At 33.7% G+C, this 26,401-nt stretch overlaps 1 protein-coding gene across 1 annotated transcript in view; it reads right to left on the bottom strand.

Moving 5' to 3' along the window:
• Nucleotides 1-4,595: 4,595 nt before the first annotated feature.
• Nucleotides 4,596-26,401, bottom strand: part of LOC132751995 (endoplasmic reticulum aminopeptidase 1-like) — a gene marked incomplete at its 3' end in the record, with an annotated part of 28,243 nt that continues 6,437 nt past the window's right edge. Inside the window, 11 exon segments of the mRNA XM_060742225.1 lie at nt 4,596-4,736; nt 9,079-9,246; nt 11,336-11,484; nt 13,641-13,874; nt 14,924-15,051; nt 16,566-16,648; nt 17,077-17,267; nt 19,812-19,943; nt 21,184-21,318; nt 21,773-21,886; nt 22,325-22,479. Coding sequence (XP_060598208.1) covers nt 4,596-4,736; nt 9,079-9,246; nt 11,336-11,484; nt 13,641-13,874; nt 14,924-15,051; nt 16,566-16,648; nt 17,077-17,267; nt 19,812-19,943; nt 21,184-21,318; nt 21,773-21,886; nt 22,325-22,479 — 1,630 coding nt within the window.

Raw genomic sequence — 26,401 nt, 5'->3', positions numbered from 1 at the left:
CTTAATATCTAAACTCTAGCTATTTGGGTTTTTTCAAAGAAGATTTTTAAGTTTTTGCTTTACACATATAAGGAAAATCAATGACCCCCGGGGCGGGGCCAATTTTGACCCCAGGGCTTTTATTGGAACAAACTTTGTAGACACTCACTAGAAGATGTTTCATGCTTAATATCTAAACTCTAGCTATTTGGATTTTTCAAAGAGAAGTTTTTTAAGTTTTTGCTATACACATAGTAGGAAAATCAATGACCCCCAGGGCAGGGCCAATTTTGACCCCAGGGCTTTTATTTGAACAAACTTGGTAGACACCCATTAGAACATGTTTCATGCTAAATATCTTAGCTCTAGCTCTTTGAGTTCTTTACAAGAAGATTTTTTAAGTTTTTACTATATGCATATAGGGAAAAGCAATGACCCCCTGGGGCGGAGCCAATTTTGACCCCGGGGCTTTTATTTGAACAAACTTGGTAGACACTAATTAGAAGATACTTCATGCTAAATATCTTAGCTCTAGCTCTTTGGGTTCATTAAAAGAAGATTTTTTAAGTTTTTACTATATGCATATAGGGAAAATCAATGACCCCCTGGGGCGGGGCCAATTTTGACCCCAGGGCTTTTATTTGAACAAACTTGGTAGACACTCACTAGAAGATGTTTCATGCCAAATATCTAAGCTCTAGCTCCAAGGGTTTTTTAAAAGAAGATATTTAAAGTTTTTTCTTTCGGTTGCCGTGGCAACCAGAGTTCTGCATGGAATTAAATTCTTTGAACAATTTTTAAAGGACATTTCTGTGAAGTTTGGATGATGTCATTTAAAGTAAAAGTTTACGGATGGACGGATGTCCAGACAGACGACGGACGAAAAGCGATCACAAAAGCTCACCCTGTCACTTTGTGACAGGTGAGCTAAAAAGCTCCATTTTTCTTTCTTTATAAATTCATTTTAAAAAAAAAACACCGTCAATTTCATATTGGCAATTTAATTAAATAGACAGTTATGTTTAGTGTAAGATCGGAATATATTTCATCAAATGAGCACCAAAAGGAAATACGAACTATTTGGTGTTCATGAGGTGAAACATATTTTCTTTTTACTACATGCAAAGAAACGTTTAAAAAGAAATTTTAACCTAATACTAAATGAAAAGCGTGCCAAATTAGTATGAAACAAGAGGGCCATGATGGCCCTGAAATCGCTCACCTGTATATAGGCCCCCGGGGCGGGGCTAATTTTAACCCAGGGGCTTTTATTTGAACAAACTTGGTAGATCCCCATTTGAAGATGTTTCATGATAAATATCTAAGCTCTAGCTCTAAGAAAATCTTTAAGTTTTTACTAAACACATATAGTGAAAAACAATGACCCACACCCTCTGTGCGGGCCAATTTTGTCCCAGGGCTTTTATTTGAACAAACTTGGTAAACACTCACTAGAAGATAATTCATGCTTAATATCTAAACTCTATCTCTTGGTCTTTTAACAGAACATTTTTTCAGTTTTTACTATATACATAAAAGGAAAATCAATGATCCGGGCCCGGGCCAATTTTTTAACCCCAGGGCCCTTAATTTAACAAAAAATGGTAGACACCCATTAGAAGATGTTTCATGCTAAATATCTTAGCTCTAGCTTTTAAGATTTTTTAAAAGAAGATTTTTTATGTTTTAACTATATACATAAAAGGAAAAACAATGACCCCCTGGGGCAGGGCCAATTTTGACCCAGGGCTTTTATTTGAACAAACTTGTTAGACACCCACTAGAAGAGGTTTCATGCTTAATAGCTAAGCTCTACCTCTTTGGGTTTTTTTAAAAGAAGATTTTTTTAAGTTTTTACTATATGCATATGGGGTAAATCAATGACCCCCTGGGGCGGGGCCAAATTTGACCCCAGGGCTTTTATTTGAACAAACTTGGTAGACACCCATTAGAAGATGTTTCATGCTAAATATCTTAGCTCTAGCTCTGTGGGTTCTTTAAAAGAAGATTTTTTAAGGTTTTACTATATGCATATAGGTAAAATCAATGACCCCCTGGGGCGGAGCCAATTTTGACCCCAGGGCTTTTATTTGAACAAACTTGGTAGACACCCATTAGAGGATGTTTCATGCTAAATATCTTAGCTCTAGCTCTTTGGGTTCTTTAAAAGAAGATTTTTTAAGGTTTTACTATATGCATATAGGGAAAATCAATGACCCCCTGGGGCGGAGCCAATTTTGACCCCAGGGCTTTTATTTGAACAAACTTGGTAGACACCATTAGAGGATGTTTCATGCTAAATATCTTAGCTCTAGCTCTGTGGGTTCTTTAAAAGAAGATTTTTTAAGGTTTTACTATATGCATATAGGGAAAATCAATGACCCCCTGGGGCGGGGCCAAATTTGACCCCAGGGCTTTTATTTGAACAAACTTGGTAGACACCCATTAGAGGATGTTTCATGCTAAATATCTTAGCTCTAGCTCTTTGGGTTCTTTAAAAGAAGATTTTTTAAGGTTTTACTATATGCATATAGGGAAAATCAATGACCCCCTGGGGGGGGCCAATTTGACCCAGGGCTTTTATTTGAACAAACTTGGTAGACACTGACTAGAAGATGTTTCATGCCAAATATTTAAGCTCTAGCTCTTTGGGTTTTTTAAAAGAAGATTTTTAAGGTTTTACTATATGCATATAGGGTAAATCAATGACCCCCTGGGGCGGGGCCAAATTTGACCCCAGGGCTTTTATTTGAACAAACTTGGTAGACACCCATTAGAGGATGTTTCATGCTAAATATCTTAGCTCTAGCTTTTTGGGTTTTTTAAAAGAAGATTTTTTAAGGTTTTACTATATGCATATTGGGAAAATCAATGACCCCCTGTGGCAGGGCCAATTTTGACCCCAAGGCTTTTATTTGAACAAACTTGGTAGACACTGACTAGAAGATGTTTCATGCCAAATATCTAAGCTCTACCTCTTTGGGTTTTTTAAAAGAAGATTTTGTAAGGTTTTACTATATGCCTATAGGGTAAATCAATGACCCCCTGGGGCGGGGCCAATTTTGACCCCAGGGCTTTTATTTGAACAAACTTGGTAGACACCCATTAGAGGATGTTTCATGCTAAATATCTTAGCTCTAGCTCTTTGGGTTCTTTAAAAGAAGATTTTTTAAGGTTTTACTATATGCATATAGGGAAAATCAATGACCCCCTGGGCGGGGGCCAATTTTGACCCCAGGGCTTTTATTTGAACAAACTTGGTAGACACCCATTAGAAGATGATTCATGATAAATATCTAAGCTTTAACTCTTAGGGTTTTTTAAAAGAAGATTTTTTTAAGTGTTCACTATATACATCAAAGGAAAAACAATGACCCCTTGGGTGAGGCCAATTCTGACCCCAGGGCTTAAATTTGAACAAACTTAGTAAACACTGACTAGATGATGTTTCATGCCAAATATAAGCATTAGCTCTTTCAGTATTTTAAAAGAAGATTTTTTAATTTTTTTCTTTCAGTTGCCATGGTGACGGAATTTCTGCATGGAATTAAATTCTTTGAACAGTTTTTAAAGGTGACCACCAAAGGAACATTCCTGTGAAGTTTGGATGAAATTGGCCTAGTGGTTTATGAGGAGATGTCATTTAAAGTAAAAGTTTACGGACGCCGGCCGGACGGACGCCGGACGAAAAGCGATCACAAAAGCTCACCCTGTCACTTTGTGACAGGTGAGCTAAAAAATAATACAACGTGACGTCATTTACGACCTCACGTCATTAAGTTGGTTTCTAGTATTGTGCTAGCTAATAAGTAGTTCACTGAAGCAAAGTTATGGGATTAAATTCACAACAGTGAAAATATCAAATTGATATTTTCACTGTTTCAAACAGTGAAATATCAGTTTTATATTTCACTGATTATTATTATTTCCATAAACACTTAATGTCAAAAAAAAAATTACATATTTGTATTTGATTGTTTATATATAGAAATTATTTTCGAGAAAAAAGTACACGCCGAAACAGTCTTGCATTGATATTTTACTAAAAGATTAACTGATAACGTTATCAACTGCCTTATGCTGACAGTTGATTAATTGTCGATATTTTAATTCATATGGGAAGCATGCGTGCCTAAAGATAATAAACACAATATGATATTAACTGTTTTACACCGTAATAGTGGACTTGTCCACTGCTTCACTAAATAATTATCCGAAACGGACAGTACAATCATGTAATTCACAAATAATTGAGCCCGCAAAAGTTACATCAATTTAAGTAAAGTCTTTGGTGGCGATTTTTATCATTGCTATATAAAAATGTCCTGTTTAAAATAACATTTTGATAAACAAACAGATAATATGATTTAATGTTCATTTCATATTTCACACTATGATTCATACTAAAGAAAAGGGTTCATAATAAATTGTCGAACTGAACATTTACTAATATTACGAGAGTTTCTGAAATCGTACTTTCGCAAATATTTCCCCAACGCAAAAAGTTTGTTTTTGGACATTCGCAAACTTTTTGTGACGTAAACATATTCATTTATACAGTATATACCCATGGATGGGCAAAATGTCCCTTTATGACAATACAACAATTTTCTTACCTTTCTTGGTAAGTTTTCCAGTTTTGTTGAAAGAATCTCCATGCCAATATTTGACCAGTGTATGACCCTGATACAGAGGTTAACACTCGAAATGCATCCTGAGATCTCACCAATGTATCATTCAAACTATACTTCATCAATCTGAAACACACGGAAAGGATATATATATAAAAAAATCAAAAATCAAATCAGGTTCAATATCTAGAGCTGTCCATTAGGCAGCACACTTGGCTATTCTGAGAGCTTGACAGTAAGAGAAAGGGAAAATTACTCTGTAATAAAGTTACTCAGAGTAATGGAACCTGTGCCTATCATGCTTGATAATAACAGAGAACAAGTGTGTAAAATTTCATCTTATTCCTTTCAGTTGTTTTGGAGATACCAACTTGCATACAAAAATATAACCAATGTGATTGTGTGACAGTGCTGCCGATGCCATGGTGACAGCAATAGCTCTCCCTTTTACAGAATTGTCAGGCTTAATATTAAATTTAAGTACTGCTATTAAATGCATTCACTGTTTAAAGACCTGAAATATTAATACAGAAAATATCTGCATTGTTCATAAAAAACATTTCTATATTTGAAATGTGTAAAAATTTTCTTTTATTCCACTTTTGCAGTAATATGTTGCTGATCATTATTTTACAAGAAAAGAAGGAAAATCTATTTCTAACCTTGGAGACCAAGTCATAACTGATCTATATAACAAGAGCTGTCGGTAGGACAGCAACGCTCGACTATTCTTAGTGCTTGATAGTAAAAAAAATGCTTGATAGAGTTACCTATTTCTGTTTACAGGTTGGGGTCATGATGGTGAACAAGTGTGCAAAGTTTCAAAGCCATATGTCAATGGACTTTGAAAATATTTGAACTATTACAAAAACTTTAACGTAAATTCTAAGTCGAAAAAGGGGCATAATTCTGTCAAAATGCTTGATAGAGTTACCTCCTCCTGTTTACAGGTTGGGGTTATGATGGTGAACAAGTGTGCAAAGTTTCAAAGCCATATGTCAATGGACTTTGAAAATATTTGAACTATTACAAAAACTTTAACGTAAATTCTAAGTCGAAAAAGGGGCATAATTCTGTCAAAATGCTTGATAGAGTTACCTCCTCCTGTTTCCAGGTTGGGGTCATGATGGTGAACAAGTGTGCAAAGTTTCAAAGCCATATGTCAATGGACTTTGAAAATATTTTGAACTATTACAAAAACTTTAATGTAAATTCTAAGTCGAAAAAGGGGCATAATTCTGTCAAAATGCTTGATAGAGTTACCTCCTCCTGTTTACAGGTTGGGGTCATGATGGTGAACAAGTGTGCAAAGTTTCAAAGCGATATGTCAATGGACTTTGAAAATATTTGAACTATTACAAAAACTTTAATGTAAATTCTAAGTCGAAAAAGGGGCATAATTCTGTCAAAATGCTTGATAGAGTTACCTCCTCCTGTTTACAGGTTGGGGTCATGATGGTGAACAAGTGTGTAAAGTTTCAAAGCCATATGTCAATGGACTTTGAAAATATTTGAACTATTACAAAAACTTTAATGTAAATTCTAAGTCGAAAAAGGGGCATAATTCTGTCAAAATGCTTGATAGAGTTACCTCCTCCTGTTTACAGGTTGGGGTCATGATGGTGAACAAGTGTGCAAAGTTTCAAAGCCATATGTCAATGGACTTTGAAAATATTTGAACTATTACAAAAACTTTAACGTAAATTCTAAGTCGAAAAAGGGGCATAATTCTGTCAAAATGCTTGATAGAGTTACCTCCTCCTGTTTACAGGTTGGGGTCATGATGGTGAACAAGTGTGTAAAGTTTCAAAGCCATATGTCAATGGACTTTGAAAATATTTGAACTATTACAAAAACTTTAACGTAAATTCTAAGTCGAAAAAGGGGCATAATTCTGTCAAAATGCTTGATAGAGTTACCTCCTCCTGTCTACAGGTTGGGGTCATGATGGTGAACAAGTGTGCAAAGTTTCAAAGCCATATGTCTATGGACTTTGAAAATATTTGAACTATTACAAAAACTTTAACATAAGTGGTTACGCCGACGCCGACGCTCGGGTGACTGCAATAGCTCTACTTATTCTTATCGAATAGTCGAGCTAAAAAGGAAACCCAATGCTAGGAGAAAACAATGTATTTGTTTATAGGACAAACTGGAAACCACTGCAAACAATTCATTTGATTTCAGAAATAATATATCCCAAACTGTGATTTTATTGCTCAACAAAATCACTGTTTGGAGTTGGGATGCAAAGAATTATATCACAAGGGCGTAACAAGAGTCTAAGAAGACATCAACAGATAAACAAGAGGGCCATGATGGCCCTGAGTCGCTCACCAGAAACAACTGCTTTTCAGTGTTGGAATGTCAATATTTTCTAATATTAAATTTGAGCATAGAATATGTTTAAACAATAATGTGAAGAAATGCCATAACCCGGGGCATTTAAGCTTTAGCTTAAACAGGACTAATCAAATTAATAATGAGCAAACTTGATAAAAGACTACCTAAGAATGCTACAAAGTTTGGTGACCATCTATCAATTATTTCAGTAGGAAATGATGTTCGAGAGTTTTTTTCTATTTTTAGCTTGAGTGGCCCCTAAAAGGGGCTAATCAAATTAATATAAGCAAACTTGCTAAAAGAGAACCCAAGAATGCTACAGACAAAGTTTGGTGATCATCCATCAATTGGTTCTGAAGTATAAGATGTTTAAACGTTTTTCTATTTTTAGCTTAAGCGGCCCCTAAAAAAGGCTTATGAATTTAATATGAGCAAACTTGATAAAAGACTACCCAATAATGCTACAGACAAAGTTTGGTGATCATCCATCAATTGGTTCTGAAGTAGAAGATGTTTAAACGTTTTTCTATTTTTAGCTTAAGCTGCCCCTAAAAGGGGCTAATCAAATTAATATGAGCAAACTTGATAAAAGACTACCCAATAATGCTACAGACAAAGTTTGGTGATCATCCATCAATTAGTTCTGTAGCAATAGACGTTTAAACATATTTCTATTTTTAATTTTAGCGGCCCCTAAAAGGGGCCAATCAAAATAATATGAGCAAACTTGATAAAAGACTACCCAACAATGCTACAGACAAAGCTTGGTGATCATCCATCCATTAGTTCTGTAGAAATAGACATTTAAAGGTATTTCTATTTTTAGCTTAAGCGGCCCCTAAAAGGGGCCAATTAAATTCATATGAGCAAACTTGATAAAAGACAAGCCAAGAATGCTCATACAAAGTTTGGTGATCATCCATCAGTTAGTTCTGTAGAAGAGGATATCTAAAGGTTTTTCTATTTTTTGCTAAAGAAACCCCTAAAAGGGGCCAATCAAATTAATATGAGCAAATTTGATAAAAGACTACCCAAGAATGCTACAAACAAAGTTTGGTGATCATCCATCAATTAGTTCTGTAGAAATAGACATTTAAAGGTATTTCTATTTTTAGCTTTTGCGGTCCCTTAAAGGGGCCAATCAAAATAATATTAGCAAACTTGATAAAAGACTACCCAAGAATGCTACAGACAAAGTTTGGTGATCATCTATCAATTAGTTCTCTAGAAATAGACCTTAAACGGTATTTCTATTTCTAGCTTTAGTGGCCCCTAAAAAGGGCCAATCAAATTAATATAAACAAACTTGATAAAACACTACCCAAGAATGCTACAGACAAAGTTTGGTGATCATCCATCCATTAGTTCTGTAGGAGAAGATGTTTAAAGGTTTTTCTATTTTTAGCCCTAGAGACCCCTAAAAGGGGCCAATCAAAATAATATGAGCAAACTTGATAAAAGACTACCTAAGAATGCTACAGACAAAGTTTGGTGATCATCCATCAATTAGTTCTGTAGAAATAGACGTTTAAAGGTTTTTCTATTTTTAGCTTTTGCGGCCCCTATAAGGGACCAATCAAATTCATATGAGCAAACTTGATAAAACACTACCCATGAATGCTACAGACAAAGTTTGGTGATCATCCATCCATTAGTTCTGTAGAAGAAGATGTTTAAAGGTTTTTCTATTTTTAGCCCTAAAGACTCTAAAAGGGGCCAATCAAATTAATATGAGTAAACCTGATAAAAGACTACCAAAGAATGCTACAGAGAAAGTTTGGTGATCATCCATCAATTAGTTCTGTAGAAGAAGGTGTTTAAAGGTTTTTCTATTTTATGCTCTGCTGACACCTAAAAGGGGCCAATTGAAATGACGTGAGCAAATTCAAGTGTGTCTGTCACAAGGATGCTACAGACCAAATTTGAAGTAAATCTGTCCAGCGGTTTCAGAGAAGAAGATGATTGTTGACGCATGACGACGGACGTCGGAGTATCCCCCTTTGATACTAATAGCTCACCCTGAGCCTTCGGCTCTGGTGAGCTAAAAAAAAAATTATAACACTCTCAAACTGCTGGTTGGAATGTATCTCTCTCTGCTTGAGACTACAAAATTACTACAACATACCTTAACATAAGACGTGATTCTTTTGTATGTCCTAATGCCATCAGAAGCTTCATTTTCTCCGAAGCGTCCGCCTCCTTCAGGAAAGAGTTCCAAACATTGTCCCAGTCTTCATCTGTACCATACATTATACCCGTCTTATATATAACAGTCTTAAGGTTTACGTTGATGCTAGAAATAAAGGAACAAGTCTTATATATAACAGTCTTAAGGTTAACGTTGATGCTAGAAATAAAGGAACAAGTCTTATATATAACAGTCTTAAGGTTTACGTTGATGCTAGAAATAAATGAACAAGTCTGATCTTTAACAGTCTTTAGGTTTACATTGATGCTAGAAATAAATGAACAAGTCTGATCTTTAACAGTCTTTAGGTTTACATTGATGCTAGAAATAAATGAACAAGTCTGATCTTTAACAGTCTTTAGGTTTACATTGATGCTAGAAATAAAGGAACAAGTCTTATATATAACAGTCTTAAGGTTAACGTTGATGCTAGAAATAAAGGAACCAGTCTTATATATAACAGTCTTTAGGTTTACGTTGATGCTAGAAATAAAGGAACCAGTCTTATATATAACAGTCTTTAGGTTAACATTGATGCTATAAATAAAGTAACCTGTCTTATATATAACAGTCTTTAAGTTTACGTTGATTTTAAAAAAAAAGTAACCAGTCTTATATAACAGTCTTTAAGTTTACGTTGATGCTAAACATAAAGGAAACAGTGTTATATATAACAGTCTTTAAGTTTACGTTGATGCTAAAAAATAAGTAACCAGTCTTATATATAACAGTCTTAAGGTTTACGTTGATGCTAGAAATAAAGTAACATGTCTTATATATAACAGTCTTTAGGTTAACGTTGATGCTAAAAATAAATGAACAAGTCTTATATATAACAGTCTTAAGGTTTAAGTTGATGCTAGAAATAAAGGAACCAGTCTTATATAAAACAGTCTTTAGGTTTACGTTGATGCTAAAAATAAAGTAACCTGTCTTATTTACATTACAACAGTCTTTAAGTTTACGTTGATGCTAAATATAAAGTAACCTGTCTTTTTTATATTACAACAGTCTTTAAGTTTACGTTGATGCTAAACATAAAGTAACCTGTCTTTTTTATATTACAACAGTCTTTAAGTTTACGTTGATGCTAAACATAAAGTAACCTGTCTTTTTTATATTACAACAGTCTTTAAGTTTACGTTGATGCTAAATATAAAGTAACCTGTCTTTTTTATATTACAACAGTCTTTAAGTTTACGTTGATGCTAAATATAAAGTAACCTGTCTTTTTTATATTACAACAGTCTTTAAGTTTACGTTGATGCTAAACATAAAGTAACCTGTCTTTATTACATTACAACAGTCTTTAAGTTTACGTTGATGCTAAACATAAAGTAACCTGTCTTTATTACATTACAACAGTCTTTAAGTTTACGTTGATGCTAAACATAAAGTAACCTGTCTTTATTACATTACAACAGTCTTTAAGTTTACGTTGATGCTAAACATAAAGTAACCTGTCTTTATTACATTACAACAGTCTTTAAGTTTACGTTGATGCTAAACATAAAGTAACCTGTCTTTATTACATTACAACAGTCTTTAAGTTTACGTTGATGCTAAACATAAAGTAACCTGTCTTTATTACATTACAACAGTCTTTAAGTTTACGTTGATGCTAAAAATAAGGGGACTAGCCTTGAATGTAGCATTCTTTAAGTCTATGTTAAGCCTGGAACCATCCATATTACTTTTACACAGAATGCCACCTTTCCATGTAAATGTTGGTAAAATTTCACTATGACGTACCTAAGCATGATATGAGAACTATGTATACCTTGTTTAGTTCTGTAGAGTACCTGCTACAGTTTATTCACATGAAGTTTTGTCAATATCTAACAAAAACAGATAGTCAGACAGACAGATAGTACACTGCACATTAACGCTTGATGACAAATCACTTCAGTGAAGGTTTCATTTAAATGAAAATAGTGGATACTGTACAGATAAGCTTGTATGTAGAGACAGGCTAAGTAACAGTAAAATCATGATTTACCTCCCTTGATTGTAACCTACCTTGATTTACCTCCCTTGATTTGCCTGTCTTTATTTACCACCAAGATTCATTCCTCATGTATACTCATAAAATTTATCTCCCTTTATTAAACCACCCTTGGTCATTAAAGATTCATTCCTTATACTCATAAAAACAACACCAAAATTAAAATCACACAAGAGTTACTTCCCTTACCTGTTATGATCAGATTTCCACTGTTCAAACAATTCTCTCCCTTTCTTAATGGCAGCCTCGTCTTTCAGATTGATAGCAAGGTTCAGTATTGTAGACCTGAGATATTTATCTAACATCTTGCCCGTGTCATCCCACGTCATCTCTGCTAGCTGTTACAAGATAGAACATCTTATTTTATTACCCCTCACTATTTTTGTAATGTCAATTTCCCATCAGTCATTGGGAGTTATTCTTGCTGTTAATTGGTTTAAACATATTTATTTAAGCTCAATTGCGAAACAAGTTCTTGCAACTTATATTAATCACTTTCCAGTCCGCTTCCTGAAACCAACCAGTACTGGTGTCATATGAAGAAACATGGTTGTGAGACAATAAGGGCTGGAACCCATGATATCTGGGTTGAGAGGCAGACACCTTAACCATTTTTGTAATGTCAATACACCCATAAATAGTTTCAATATGAACTATGTAAATAACCGAGGTATAGCGAGTGAAAAAATGCGTGTTGTTTCCCTTATCTTCTAGTTTGACACAGTATAGGTCATTTGGTGGCGTTCCAACTTTACTGGTGGAGGAAGACCTCAGGTGCCCTTCCGTGCATTATTTCAGGCACAAACTGTCACCTGAGTAGAACCGAGGTTCAGTAAGCTATCTTGATATCTTCCTCACATGAAAGAATTCAAAGTCCCTGTCGGGATTCTAACCCACAGCGCTGAGAGGCAAGTGGTTTGAAGTTAACAATCTTAACCACTTAGCCACGGACGCCCCTTATCTTCTAGTAAAATCAATATCTCTTATGGTAAAACAAAACAAATTTTTGACGTTTTTAAACCGCTAGTTTGTTGTGATTTAATGTCCAATTTTAAAATTTGTTACACCAATGGAGAGCTTTGGATCTTAGCTTTGTCACAATATATACTTCAACACATCTTTTGGCACAAAAGTATTTAGATTAACTGTTAAACCTACCAGCTGTCAGACAATTTTACATACCATTTATACAGTGAGATACGCAACCGGTTATCTTTACTCGAAAAATTTTTCGATGTTTTAGTTTTAGTTTTACTCCCTTTCTCAATTTTCCAGTAAAATATTATATTTTGTTTCTAAACTCAGTACTTTTTGTTTTATTTCCATGATAAAGAATAAACATGATTTTTGGTTTTTCCTTCCTTTTATATTGAATATATTTATTTTACCTTAAGGGTGACCTTTACTTAGGAAAGGTATAGATTTCTTTTCATTTCAATCAAGCGTGCTTTGTACTTTTCAATGGATTTTACTCAAGAAATAGCATGCGTGATTACATGTATGTTGAAAACCAATTTTAAATGATAATAATTATTTTCCTCAAGCAAAACTATTAAAGAAAAGAAATTATGGAATAAAATGAATAATCGTTTAATCTTTGTGACAAGAACTCATGCTAAAAATATACTAAAATGAAATCTATTACGTACTGCCATACAAATTCATTTTCATAGCTGTAAATACACAACAAACGGTACATTCAGCCGAGTTTAAATCTGTGCCAATAAAAACAAAAGTTGAAAATGAGGTATCTATTTACGGATAGCTGATATTTTGGAGTTCCTTATAAAAGTGTTATTTTCTTTACTTTTTTAACTTAAGTGGGATTGAAAAATGAGTTCCTTAAAAGCGATAATTCCTTATAACCATGTCCGTTATAAGTAAACTCTAAAACATTTTTCCACATCAAAATACTTAAAGGAAAAAAAAATTACCTGTTTTTTTATAAGTTTCAACTGTACATTTCAGGCACAAACTGGCACCTGAGTAGAACCACCGATGTTCCGTAAGCTAGCTGGATAGCTTCCTCACATGAAAGAATCCAAAGTCCCTGTCGGGAATCGATCCCACAGCAGTGAGGGGCAAGTGGTTTCAAGTCAACGACCTTAACCACTCGGCCACGGACACCCCAAAGCAGAGTATGAAATTGATGTATATTAAGTTCAATCTCTGCAGAGCAACACTGTTTGATCTTTTTTTATTTGTTGCCGAGGGACATCACACAGAGCTGATATTTATTGTTAAAAAGTTTTACTTTTGGAGAAATTGAAACTAATGTTGTTCCGAGATACATTGTACTTGCTTTACAAAGGGTGGCTCTGTGAAGGTTGTGCTGTATTTCTGTACTTTAAAGTTGTAAATGAACGTAAGATTGTAGAGTACAACAAAGGCCCATTATGCCCCAAAAAACAAACAGGCAGACAACACCATTTCATTCTACAATAAACTCTTAGCATTTTTCCACATCAAAATCCTTAAAGGAAAAAAAAATTACCTGTTTTTTTATAAGTTTCAACTGTACATTTCTGAAATTTGTGTAAATTGGTAGGTTCTCAAGTCTGTGTTGAATATACTTCCAGTTATCAACGAGCGTCTGCCACGGTATGTAGTCTTCCTCATTAACCATGTACAGGGACAGATCTAACGCTATATCATAATTGAGAAGTCCTGCACGCGCCAACGCAAATACGTCATCAATCATACCAGCTCTTTCTGTTGGCAGAAAAACCTGGAAAATAAAAGACCGTAATCTATACAATGATTTATATAGACGATAATGAATGAATTTAGATTTTAAATACTAAAAATTATTTAATTTTAATGAGTTGGATAAAATAACTTTTTGCCAGCTTCTGAAAAATGACCTTTTTACTGTAAACTGTGCTTATTTTGATTATGTGGTAAATAGAATATTATATTAATGTTAATTAATTACTTCATTTATTGAACAAGTTGGATAAAATCATGTTTTGCAAGCCTCTGAAAAAATGTCTTTTTAACTGTAAACGGCTCTTTTTTTGGATATGTGGTATATAAATTCAATATAACATTTATTAAACAAGTTGGAAACAATCATATCATGCAAGCCTCTGGTAACGATTTATTCAACAAGTTCAAATTCATTTAAGAGGTGTACTTTAACTTCTTGTTGTTTGGTCTAGCTAACTTTTCATGTACAGTCACCATTATAACTTAATATTGTTTGGTCTAGCTCATTCTACAGTCACAAGTTACAACGACGGTAATTCACTGTACAGTCACAATTTACAACATATTATTAATTTGCTCTAGCTTACTGTACAGTCACCAGTTATAACATAATGTTCTGTGTAGAACACTGTAATGTCACCAGTTTTAACATACTGTTTTGTCTAGATCACTGTACAGTCACCAGTTTCAACCTACTGTGTTGCCTAGATCAATGAACAGTCAGCAATTCTAACATAATGTCCAGTGTAGAACACTGTAAAGTCACCAGTTTTAACATACTGTGTTTTCTAGATCACTGTACAGTCACCAGTTTCCAACTTACTGTTTTGTCTAGATCACTGTACAGTCACCAGTTTTAAACTTACTGTGTTGTCTAGATCACTGTACAGTCACCAGTAATAACTATTTGGTCTAGATCACTGTACAGTCACCAGTTTCAACTTACTGTGTTGTCTAGATCACTGTACAGTCACCAGTTTTAACTTACTGTGTTGTCTAGATCACTGTACAGTCACCAGTAATAACTGTTTTGTCTAGATCACTGTACAGTCACCTGTTTTAACTTACTGTGTTGTCAGTATTAAGCTGCCGTATCAAAGCTTGCCAGTTATCTGTGTCATAGTTCATCCGGTAGTAGCCAGTCATCTTATAGTTCCCTTTAATCCAGTTTATATCAGCAGCAACTTCAAATGAACCTGGAAAACATGACAGGGAAATTAACCCTTTACTTAATAATGGAATTGACTAATGGATTTACCTCCATTTGAATATAACAGTCTGTTCAAGATTAAAGGAATTTCTATGACAAACCAAAATTTGAGTAACAAACAATATTGGGGCCTAGTCAGACTGCATTGATGCTCTTGCTGGCTGGGCTCTATAATGGTGCAAAAACTTTACTAAAGTGTGATGAACTTTTTTGAGATACCAACTTGCATGCAAAAACTTTACCAAAGTGTGATGTACATTTTGAGAGACCAACTTGCATGCAAAAACTTGTGATGGGGACACCAATGCTGACACCTGGATAAGTACAACAGCTGTCCCTATTTCGATTCGACAAGCTAACAAGAGCTGTCGGTAGGACAGCACGCTCGACTATTCTAAGTGCTTGATAGTAAAAGAGCCTTTATAATGTTAAATTTTTTAAGTTCACAAAAGGGCTAATTTTTTTTTATAAATTCATGTTATAGGCCTTAGAGAGAGTCTAATTATACAGTATTGGCTTGACTATTCGGAAGGTAATGTCACAAGGGTGTTTTATTGAGTATAATAATACTAATTACCTATGAATACATACATTTGACAGAAAAGGTACAAAGGCTTGTTATTAAGATGTTCTATCAAGTAAATCACTGCTTTATTATTATGAATGCATAAAATTGTCCCAAAAAAGGCACAAACCCTTCAGTAGTTATTGAGATAACAGCTTACAAGGAAAACTTTACCATAATTTCTAAGTTGAAAAAAGGGAGAAAAATCAGCCTAAATGCAAGATCGAATTATGGATCTTTGTCAGTGACCTACAATTATGACCCTTAATGCATATGTGAAGTTTTAAATAAATATCTTTAATAGTTATTGAGATATGTAAAACTACCATGTAAACATTAACCAAGAGACTAAGTAGAAAAGGGGATATGAATCAGACTTAATGCAAGATAGAGTTATGGAACTTGGTCAGTGACATACAATTATGACCCTCCAATTATGACCCTTAGTGCATGTGTAAAGTTTCAAGTAAATATCTTTGAAAACCTTTAACCAAAATGTCTAAGTTTCAAAGGGGCAATTAATTCTGCAAATATTGCAGGCAGAGTTATGCAATTTTGCAAACTGATGTACATTGTTACTATAAATAAGTATTGTAAGTTTCAATTGAATATCTCAAGCAATAATTGAGATATTTGACTTTACAAAAAACTTTAACCAAAATTTCTAAGTTAAAAAGGGGCATAATTCTGTCAATATTGTAGGCAGAGTTATCCAACTTGTCAATCTGATGTACCTTGTTACTATAAAAAAGTATTGTAAGTTTCAATTGAATATCTCAAGCAATAATTGAGATATTTGACTTTACAAAAAACTTTAACCAACGCAGACGCCGACGCAGACGCTGATGCCGACGCCGGGGCGACTACAATAGCTCTCATATTCTTCGAATAGTCGAGCTTAAAATCAGAAGTGACTATACTGTTATGAGCATTACCTGAAGCATCTTTCAGCAAGTACTTCTCAACCTTGTTAGGATCTGAGGCAGTTGAATATGTAAATGGAACTTCCCATCTGTAGCTGTTATTACATATTGAAATAAAAGTAAAACAACAAATCAAACTAAAGGGACTCCACTGATTTTTTTTTGACATGACTGGACTTAAAATAAATTTCTGAGATTAATGTTCCATTTGATGTAGGAAAATTTCAGATCATTCACTCACTCAGTTTATAAGAATTCTGATTGTATAAAAATACCCAAAATTAAAAAGCGTTGTAATGCTTTTTGTCCAGGTTGGGCTAAAAATAGTATGAAAGTACAATTTGCAATTTATTTCTCAAGTAGGTTTAATTATTCTGTGTACAAGCAAACAAACAAAATATTTTTCACCGTCATTGGTCTTATATCATATAAAGATGTCATAAAAACTTTATGTTTGTGTCATTAATAAAACATAATTTTAGAGTACTACTATTAATTAATAAAATATTCCTGATTTACATACCCAAATGGTGAACTAAATTGTGATGATATATTCAACTGTTTGTACAGGAGAAATCTTTCCTGCTGTACATGAACTTTTGGTCTCCCTTTCTGTCTTGTAACCATGACAACTGGATAGCCCATTTGTTCTGTCCAGGTCCTCATTAAACTTTTCACATCAGTTTTGATATCAGAATTACTCTCCTTGACAGCCTAGTTTATATATACAACACCATCTATTATCAGTATTTCTTTCATAAAATCTTTTATGAAACTTTAAGCAGCATGCTACAAAATTCCTGCTAATTTCTTATGAAAATTTTGAAAAAGTATTTAAAAGTAAAACACTCATTGCTTAGTACTTGTTAGTTTAAGTGTTTCTATTAGCTTATAGCTTCCAACACAATCAAACTAAAATAAATTTGTATAAACTAAATCCAGAGAGGATAAAAGCAATTTATTCCAAATCAGCACCCAATACTAGAACTGTGTCCAAAGGACACGGATGCTCCCACTGACAACATATATATTATGGTATATAGTGAAAAAATCAACAAAGGGCCATAATTCTCTTAAATTTGGTTGCAGCAAAAAATTCCTCCCTTTACTACCATCTACACATTAAGGTTGTTCATCCCTGGAAGTTTAAGCAAAATCTGCCATCCGGTTTAAGAGGAGTTGCGTTCACAAAATTTCTATATGGTATATAGTGAAAAAGTCAACAAAGGGCCACAATTCTGTTAAATTTGGTCACAGCAAAAATTCCTCCCTTTACTACCATCTACACATAAAGGTTGTTCATCCCTGGAAGTTTAAGCAAAATCTGCCATCCGGTTTAAGAGGAGTTGCGTTCACAAAATTTCTATATGGTATATAGTGAAAAAGTCAACAAAGGGCCACAATTCTGTTAAATTTGGTCACAGCAAAAATTCCTTCCTTTACTACCATCTACACATTAGGGTTGTTCATCCCTGAAAGTTTAAGCAAAATCTGCCATCCTGGTTTAAGAGGAGTTGCGTTCACAAAAGTCAACAAAGGGCCATAATTCTGTTAAATTTGGTCGCCGCGAAAATTCCTTCCTTAACTACCATCTACACATTAAGGTTGTTCATCCCTAGAAGTTTAAGCAAAATCTGCCATCCCGTTTCAGAGGAGTTGCGTTAACAAGATTTCGGGACGGACGGACGGATGTTCTAACAGGAGAGTAATAATGTGGCTACTCTATTGTTCTTTTTAGCCACACAAAAGAAAATAGCCACATAAAAGCATTACGGAATGAATGACATCAAAGAGAAAGAACAGTTACGTATTGTCCCTCTAGCCACATAATTACTGTCCGGTGAGTGCGGACGGACGGACGGACAAGTGCAACGCTATATGCTCCCACTCTGTGGGGGCATAAAAACACTCTACCATATAGACACCTTCAAAATATGAACTGGTTAATAATAAATCAAGGTAATTGCAAAATAAAGCAAGAAATGATATTCATCTTCGATATGCCATTGGCATAATACACATAAGTTATGATAACATATTTATGCAGTGTTGCCGCTTAAACGAAACAAAGGGGTTGTTGACTTTGCTGTGAGTTTTGGACCTGGGGTAGAGGGGTTTGTAAAAAGACAAGTATGGGCTACTTAAAATTTTTTTTTTTTTTACAACAAAACCGTGGCCTGCGTCAACAATTTTTTAATTTAAGTGCAAAATATGAAAATTACAATAATTGATGAATGGCAAAATATATATGAATAATAATAGCATTATTTGCAAAAGTTTATTTACCTGTAAAAAGACAAGTATGCGCTACTTAAAATATTTATTTTATTTACGTTGGGGGCCAAATGTTACAGGGTGAGAAAAATGTACAGCCTGACCGGGACTTGAACCCGGGACCCTTGGAATACCGTTTTGCGGCTTTACCGACTGAGCTATTTGGTCGCTTACACATTTTTTTTTTTTAAATAGTGAACAGTTTTGAACCGTAACATACTTTTTTGCTATATTGAAATTTTTTTTTGAATTTTACAGAGTTACAGAGCAATGTAAATTAAACTTTGAGCATATTTAGTTACGGCCCCATGTTGGGCGCCAATTGTTGCAGCTTAAACGAAACAAAGGGGTTGTTGACTTTGCTGTGAGTTTTGGACCTGGTGTAGAGGGGTTTGTAAAAAGACAAGTATGCGCTACTTAAAATATTTATTTTTTTCTACAACAAAACCGTGGCCTGCGCCAACAATTTTTTAATTTAAGTGCAAAATATGAAAATTACAATAATTGATGAATGGCAAAATATATATGAATAATAATAGCATTATTTGCAAAAGTTTATTTACCTGTAAAAAGACAAGTATGCGCTACTTAAAATATTTATTTTTTTCTACAACAAAACCGTGGCCTGCGCCAACAATTTTTTAATTTAAGTGCGCATGCGTTGTGCAGATTAGCGGGCAAATTGAAATATTAGCGAGAAAAGTTAATTGAAGATATTGAAAAGGTTATAAAGTACTATTATATAGGTAACGGCTATTGGATATGAGATATGAACTATGAGTATATGAATTAAAGAAATAACTACAGAAAACAATAAGGGACATTAACATATGAATATACAGAGACAGGCATGGACACGAACAGATTAAAATATACAGCACTTGGCAATACGGACAATGTGACACAGTATAAAGTTTCACAAAGAATACAACAGCACAAGCATAACAGATGAAAGTATTAGACAGAGTGTTATTATCACATTACCTGAGACAAAGAGTCCCAAAGATCGTTGGTAGCTGCGTTACTAAAATTATACTTATTCAGGTATGATGTCAGTCCATCTTTGAACACGTCCTCTGATAGAAAATTGTTCAGCATTCTTATGATAGAGGCGCCCTGAAAAAATATAAACCTTTGTTCTTGAAGATAATCTATTTGTTGTCATGGAAATATGATAAAACTGTGTAATAAATTACATTGTCATAGGAATAATGGTAAAACTGTGTAATAAATTACATTGTAATAGGAATAATGGTAAAACTGTGTAATAAATTACATTATCATAGGAATAATGGTAAAACTGTGTAATAAATTACATTATCATAGGAATATGCTTAAACTGTGTAATAAATTACATTATCATAGGAATATGCTTAAACTGTGTAATAAATTACATTATCATTGGAATAATGATAAAACTTTGTAATAAATTACATTGTCATAGGAATTATGATAAAACTGTGTAATAAATGACATTGTCATAGAAATTATGATAAAACTGTGTAATAAATTACATCGTCATAGGAAATATATTAAAACTGTGTAATAAATTACATTGTCATAGGAATTATGATAAAATTGTGTAAAAAAATTACATTGTCATAGGAATTATGATAAAACTGTGTAATAAATTACATTGTCATAGGAATCATGATAAAACTGTGTAAAAAAATTACATTGTCATAGGAATTATGATAAAACTGTGTAATAAATTACATTGTCATAGGAATTATGATAAAACTGTAATAAATTACATTGTCATAGGAATTATGATAAAACTGTGTAATAAATTACATTGTCATAGGAATTATGATAAAAATGTGTAAAAAATTACATTGTCATAGGAATTATGATATAACTGTATAATAAATTAAATTGTCATAGGAATTAGATAAAACTTTGTAATAAATTACATTGTCATAGGAATATGATAAAACTGTGTAAAAAAAGTACATTGTCAAAAGAATTATGATAAAACTGTGTAATAAATTAAACTGCCATAGGAATATGATAAAACTGTGGAATAAATTAAATTGCCATAGAAATATGATAAATTTGTGTAAAAAAATTACATTGTCATAGGAATTAGATAAAACTGTGTAATAAATTACATAGTCATAGGAATAATGATAAAACTGAGTAATGAATTACATAGTCATAGGAATTATGATAAAACTAAAACTGTGTAAAAAAAAAATTATCATAGGAATAATGGTATCACTGTGTAATGAATTACATTATCATAGGAATTATGATTAAACTGTGTAATAAATTACATTTTCTTGGAATAATGATAAAACTTTGTAATAAATTACATTTTCATAGGAATTATGACAAAAACTTTGTAATAAATTACCTTGTCATATGTAATTGCATCAAAGAGTTCGTTGATCTGGTTTGGATTATCAACTTTAAGATTTATGGGATGTGAGTTCTCCAGGCTGTCCAGGTATAAGGCATTCAGCAAAGTCTCTGTCACAAACTGATCATCCTGAAAATACACCATTAATGTAATTAACTATTTTTTTTAAATTTTCAAAACAATCTGTGGTTTTCTGAAGGGGAAAATGTAGCACAATATATCAGAAAATTAAATTAAATATTTTATTCTGTCATATTCCCAAATGAATATAGTATAATATTATTTCCCAATCCACAGGAAAAAAATTCCCAATTGAATGATACAAAATAAAAATATTAAATAACAAAATTCTAAAATATTTGAAAATAAGAACATCTTCACTGTTATGGTGCTTAAATGTTTGAAGATGCCATCCTAGACAGAGATTCTTTGCAATTTATTTAATCACTGCAAAATTTAAATGATTCCTTTTTTTCTCGAATTTTAACAAAACATCGCTGAAATTCCCAATTTCATGGGTATGAGTTATGTTCCCAAAATCCTGGGGGGAAAAAAACCCCTGAAGATACACAGCACATCTCACCATTTTCCAGTCCTCGTGACCTATTCCACTACCTATGTATTCTACAAAGCTGGCAAAGCCTTCATTCAACCACAAGTCGTCCCACCATGCCATAGTTACCAAGTTACCAAACCACTGTAATAAGATAAATACGTCTATGAAATAATGGATACTTTAAAATGTAAGATACTTTAAAATGTAAGTCCACAAGAAAAATTTGTATGAAAAGAAAAAGGGGGATTAACAGTTATTTGCCCACTGGACAGTTGACACAGGACGACTGCCCCCTTTTTTTGCAGTGACGGTCATTTGCCCTCTCATATCTTTTGATGCCGCAGACATTTGTCCCCCCCCCCCCCCCCTGCCTCCCCAACAATTACATTTTTTTTATGGCAGACAGTTGCTCCCATAAAATTTTAAACATTTGACGATCCAACAGTATCAAGTTTTTAAGGGCAGACATTTGCCCCCCTATAAAATTTTCTTAGAGCAGACAGTTGGCCCCTGTTTTAAAAATATTTAATTCCACTGGCGTTGGTGGCATGGGGAGAAAAAATCTAATCGTAATTTTACCTGATGAGCTAGTTCATGTGCTACAACAACAGCAACACGCTCCTTATTTCTAGCAGACGACACTTTAGGGTCGTAGAGTACAGCGGTTTCTCTGTAAGTAATCAGACCCCAATTCTCCATAGCACCAGCAGCAAAGTCAGGTATGGCTATCAAATCTGAAACCAGACATAACAAATGTCTTACTTAATTATGATTTATAATTACCTTAATTATAACTTAAAATTGCCTTACTGAATAAAATTAATATTGCCTTACTTTATTATAACTTAAAATTGCATTACTTAATAATAAATGAAAGATAAGCATTGCAATTGGGCACTTGGGAACAACAGTTTTCATTTAAAAAGCAGGTGGGATAAATTTGTTTGCTATTTCAGTGGATTTTGACATTTCCCTTTAACAACTTCAGGGCATCTTATTATGACCAAGTGGTTAAAGTGAGTACTAACTTCAAACTAGACACTATGGGTTCGAATCCGACCAAGGACTTTGAATTCTTTCATCCAGCTAACTTCAGTGATTCAATTTCATTAAAATCAGATCATCATTTTCGCTCCATTACTCTTCAATAACTAGGAGGGTAGCGGAGCAATAATTAGAATGTGATTTCAATGAGTTTGACCAGCAGTTCTAATCAGGTGCCTGCAAGTGCTAAAAATGAAATACTGCACAGATGGGCAGGTCTTTCTCCATTAGTAAAGGTGGAAAAATGCCATATAACCATCACAGTGACAGACCTGGGGATGATTACATAAAATAATGCTCAGTAACTGATTTAAGTACAGTTATTTTCATATTTTATTGTAATTGATTATGATTGATTACTAAGACTTGCCTCTGTAATCAATTAAATTACTTTTAGACAATAATTGATTGATAATTGATTACATTCAATGTATAACTGTAAAGTTAAAATGCATCATTTAAAATAAAGGCATTCTTTGATTTTAAATAGTTTCCTGTTAAATCTGATAGTAATAAAATTAATGTCAATCAAATTGTAATCATAATTACTGACTGCATTTAAGCTGTAATTAATTAATTACAATTAATATTTGGCAAGGTAATCAATTAAAAGATGATTACAGCATTATCACACAATCAATTTAACAAGAGGGCCATGATGGCCCTGAGATCGCTCACCTGTATATAGGCCCCCACAACCCCCACACCCACCACAACGTTGCAGGGCCAATTTAACCAAAGGGCTTTTGTTTGCACAAACTTGGTAGACACCCATAAGAAGATGTTTCATGCTAAACATCTAAGCTCTAGCTCATTGGGCTATTTAAAAGAAGATTTTTTTAAAGTTTTTACTATAAACATATAGTTAAAAACAATGACACCCCTGGGGCCGGGCCAGTTATGACCCCAGGGTTTTTATTTGAACAAACTTTGTAGACACTTACTAGAATATGTTTCATGCTTAATATCTAAACTCTAGCTATTTGGGTTTTTTCAAAGAAGATTTTAAGTTTTTGCTATACACATGTAAGAAAAATCAATGACCCCCGGGGCAGGGCCAATTTTGACCCCAGGTCTTTTATTTGAACAAACTTTGTAGACACTCACTAGAAGATGTTTCATGCTTAATATCTTAACTCAAGCTATTTGGGTTTTTTCAAAAAAGATTTTTTAAGTTTTTGCTATACACATATAAGGAAAATCAATGACCCCCGGGGCGGGGCCAATTTTGACCCCAGGGCTTTTATTTAAACAAACATGGTAGACACCTATTAGAACATGTTTGATGCTAAATATCTTAACCATAGCTCTTTGAGTTCTTTAAAAGAAGATTTTTTAAGTTTTTACTATATGCATATATAGGGAAAATCAATGACCCCCGGGGTGGGGTCAATTTTGACCCCAGGGCTTTTATTTGAACAAACTTGGTAGACACTTTTTAGAACATGTTTCATGCTAAATATCTTAGCTCTAACTCTTTTGGTTCTTTAAAAGATGATTTTTTAAGTTTTTACTATATGCATATAGGGAAAATCAATGACCCCCTGGGGCGGGGCCAATTTTGACCCCAGGGCTTTTCTTTGAACAAACTTGGTAGACACCTATTAGAACATGTTTGATGCTAAATATCTTAGCCATAGCTCTTTGAGTTCTTTAAAAGAAGATTTTTTAAGTTTTTACTATATGCATATAGGGAAAATCAATGACCCCCCGGGGCGGGGCCAATTTTGACCCCAGGGCTTTTATTTGAACAAACTTGGTAGACACTTATTAGAACATGTTTCATGCTAAATATCTTAGCTCTAACTCTTTTGGTTCTTTAAAAGATGATTTTTTAAGTTTTTACTATATGCATATAGGGAAAATCAATGACCCCCTGGGGCGGGGCCAATTTTGACCCCAGGGCTTTTCTTTGAACAAACTTGGTAGACACCTATTAGAACATGTTTGATGCTCAATATCTTAGCCATAGCTCTTTGAGTTCTTTAAAAGAAGATTTTTTAAGTTTTTACTATATGCATATAGGGAAAATCAATGACCCCCCGGGGCGGGGCGAATTTTGACCCCAGGGCTTTTATTTGAACAAACTTGGTAGACACTCACTAGAAGATGTTTCAGGCCAAATATCTAAGCTCTAGCTCTTATGGTTTTTTAAAAGAAGATATTTAAAGTTTTTTCTTTCGGTTGCCATGGCAACCAGAGTTCTGCATGGAATTAAATTCTTTGAACAATTTTTAAAGGTGACCACCAAAGGAACATTCCTGTGAAGTTTGGATGAAATTGGCCTTGTGGTTTATGAGGAGATGTCATTTAAAGTAAAAGTTTACGGACGACGGACGCCGGACGAAAAGCGATCACAAAAGCTCACCCTGTCACTTTGTGACAGGTGAGCTAAAAATTGATAATTGTAATTAACAATTACCCCTGGTCAGTTTAATGATAGTGTAACTTAAAATCAAACAAAAATAAAAGAGTCGCACTATGACAAAACCTACATAATGCCTTTGCGACCAGCATGGATTCAGACCAGCCTACACATCTGCAAAGTCTGGTAAGGATCCACGATGTTCACTATCAGTTTCTCTACTTATAATAGGGTTTGTAAGTGAACTGCATGGATCCTGATCAGACTGGGTGGATGCGCAGGCTGGTCTGGATCCACGCATTATGCTGGTTTTGTCATGGCACGGCTCAAATCATGTTTTACATTGGGTGTGTATAGAACAGGTTTGACAGTAATTAGTACAATAATTGAGAAAGCAGCTGTTATATCTATTGTTAAACCTTTTGAAACAAGATAACATAGATGCACACCTGTTACATTTATTTATATCAACAGATATTTCATCACAAATGTATATATATCTAAGGTTTTGTATTTTACACAGTAAAGCGTATCATATTTACATATAGTAAAGCATATCATATTATAAATGTAGAAACTTGGATTTAATATACAAACTTTTTGTCTTATTCAGACCAAACCTCTATCACTATATAATAATTATGTGACTGCTGTATCATATATAAGTAGAGGATATTCAAGTTTTATCTATAAATACAGGATTTATTTTCATCGAGTGGTATGAAAATAAATATTTCATGAGTGGCAATAGCCACAAGTGAAATATGATCATTTCCATTCCACAAGATGGAAATAAATCCTGTATTTATAGAAAGAGCTCAATTTTTTGTTTATTGTATGCAATTTTCTCTTTTTTTACATTACAATTTGAAAGACTTTCCTTTAAAATGTTGTGTGCTTGCAGAATTAAGAACAAGAGCACCGCTAGGCGGAGCATTATATGCCCGAAAGGTTTTTTTTTTCTAGTAAGGATGAAGCATTTGTAAGACATTACATAAATTAAATAAAGTATTACCTCATTCAAATAGCAATCCTCCTATAAAATTTGAATATTGTGGGCCAAATGGAACTTAAGTTATGCTCTGGAAACTGTTTTCAGTTTTGAGGTAATAGCGACCTTGAACTTTGACCTTGTGACCCCAAAATCAATAGGGGTGTTCTACCCAATATGGACAATCATCCTATGAAGTTTCAACACTATGGTCCAAATAGAAATTAAGTTATGTTCTGGAAACTGTTTTCAGTTT

Source organism: Ruditapes philippinarum, unplaced genomic scaffold (assembly GCF_026571515.1).
Source record: "Ruditapes philippinarum isolate M1 unplaced genomic scaffold, ASM2657151v2 ctg2159_1_1_1_1, whole genome shotgun sequence".
NCBI lineage: Eukaryota > Metazoa > Mollusca > Bivalvia > Venerida > Veneridae > Ruditapes > Ruditapes philippinarum.
Note: the sequence above shows the minus strand (reverse complement) of the source record. Positions and strands in the feature narration are given on the sequence as shown.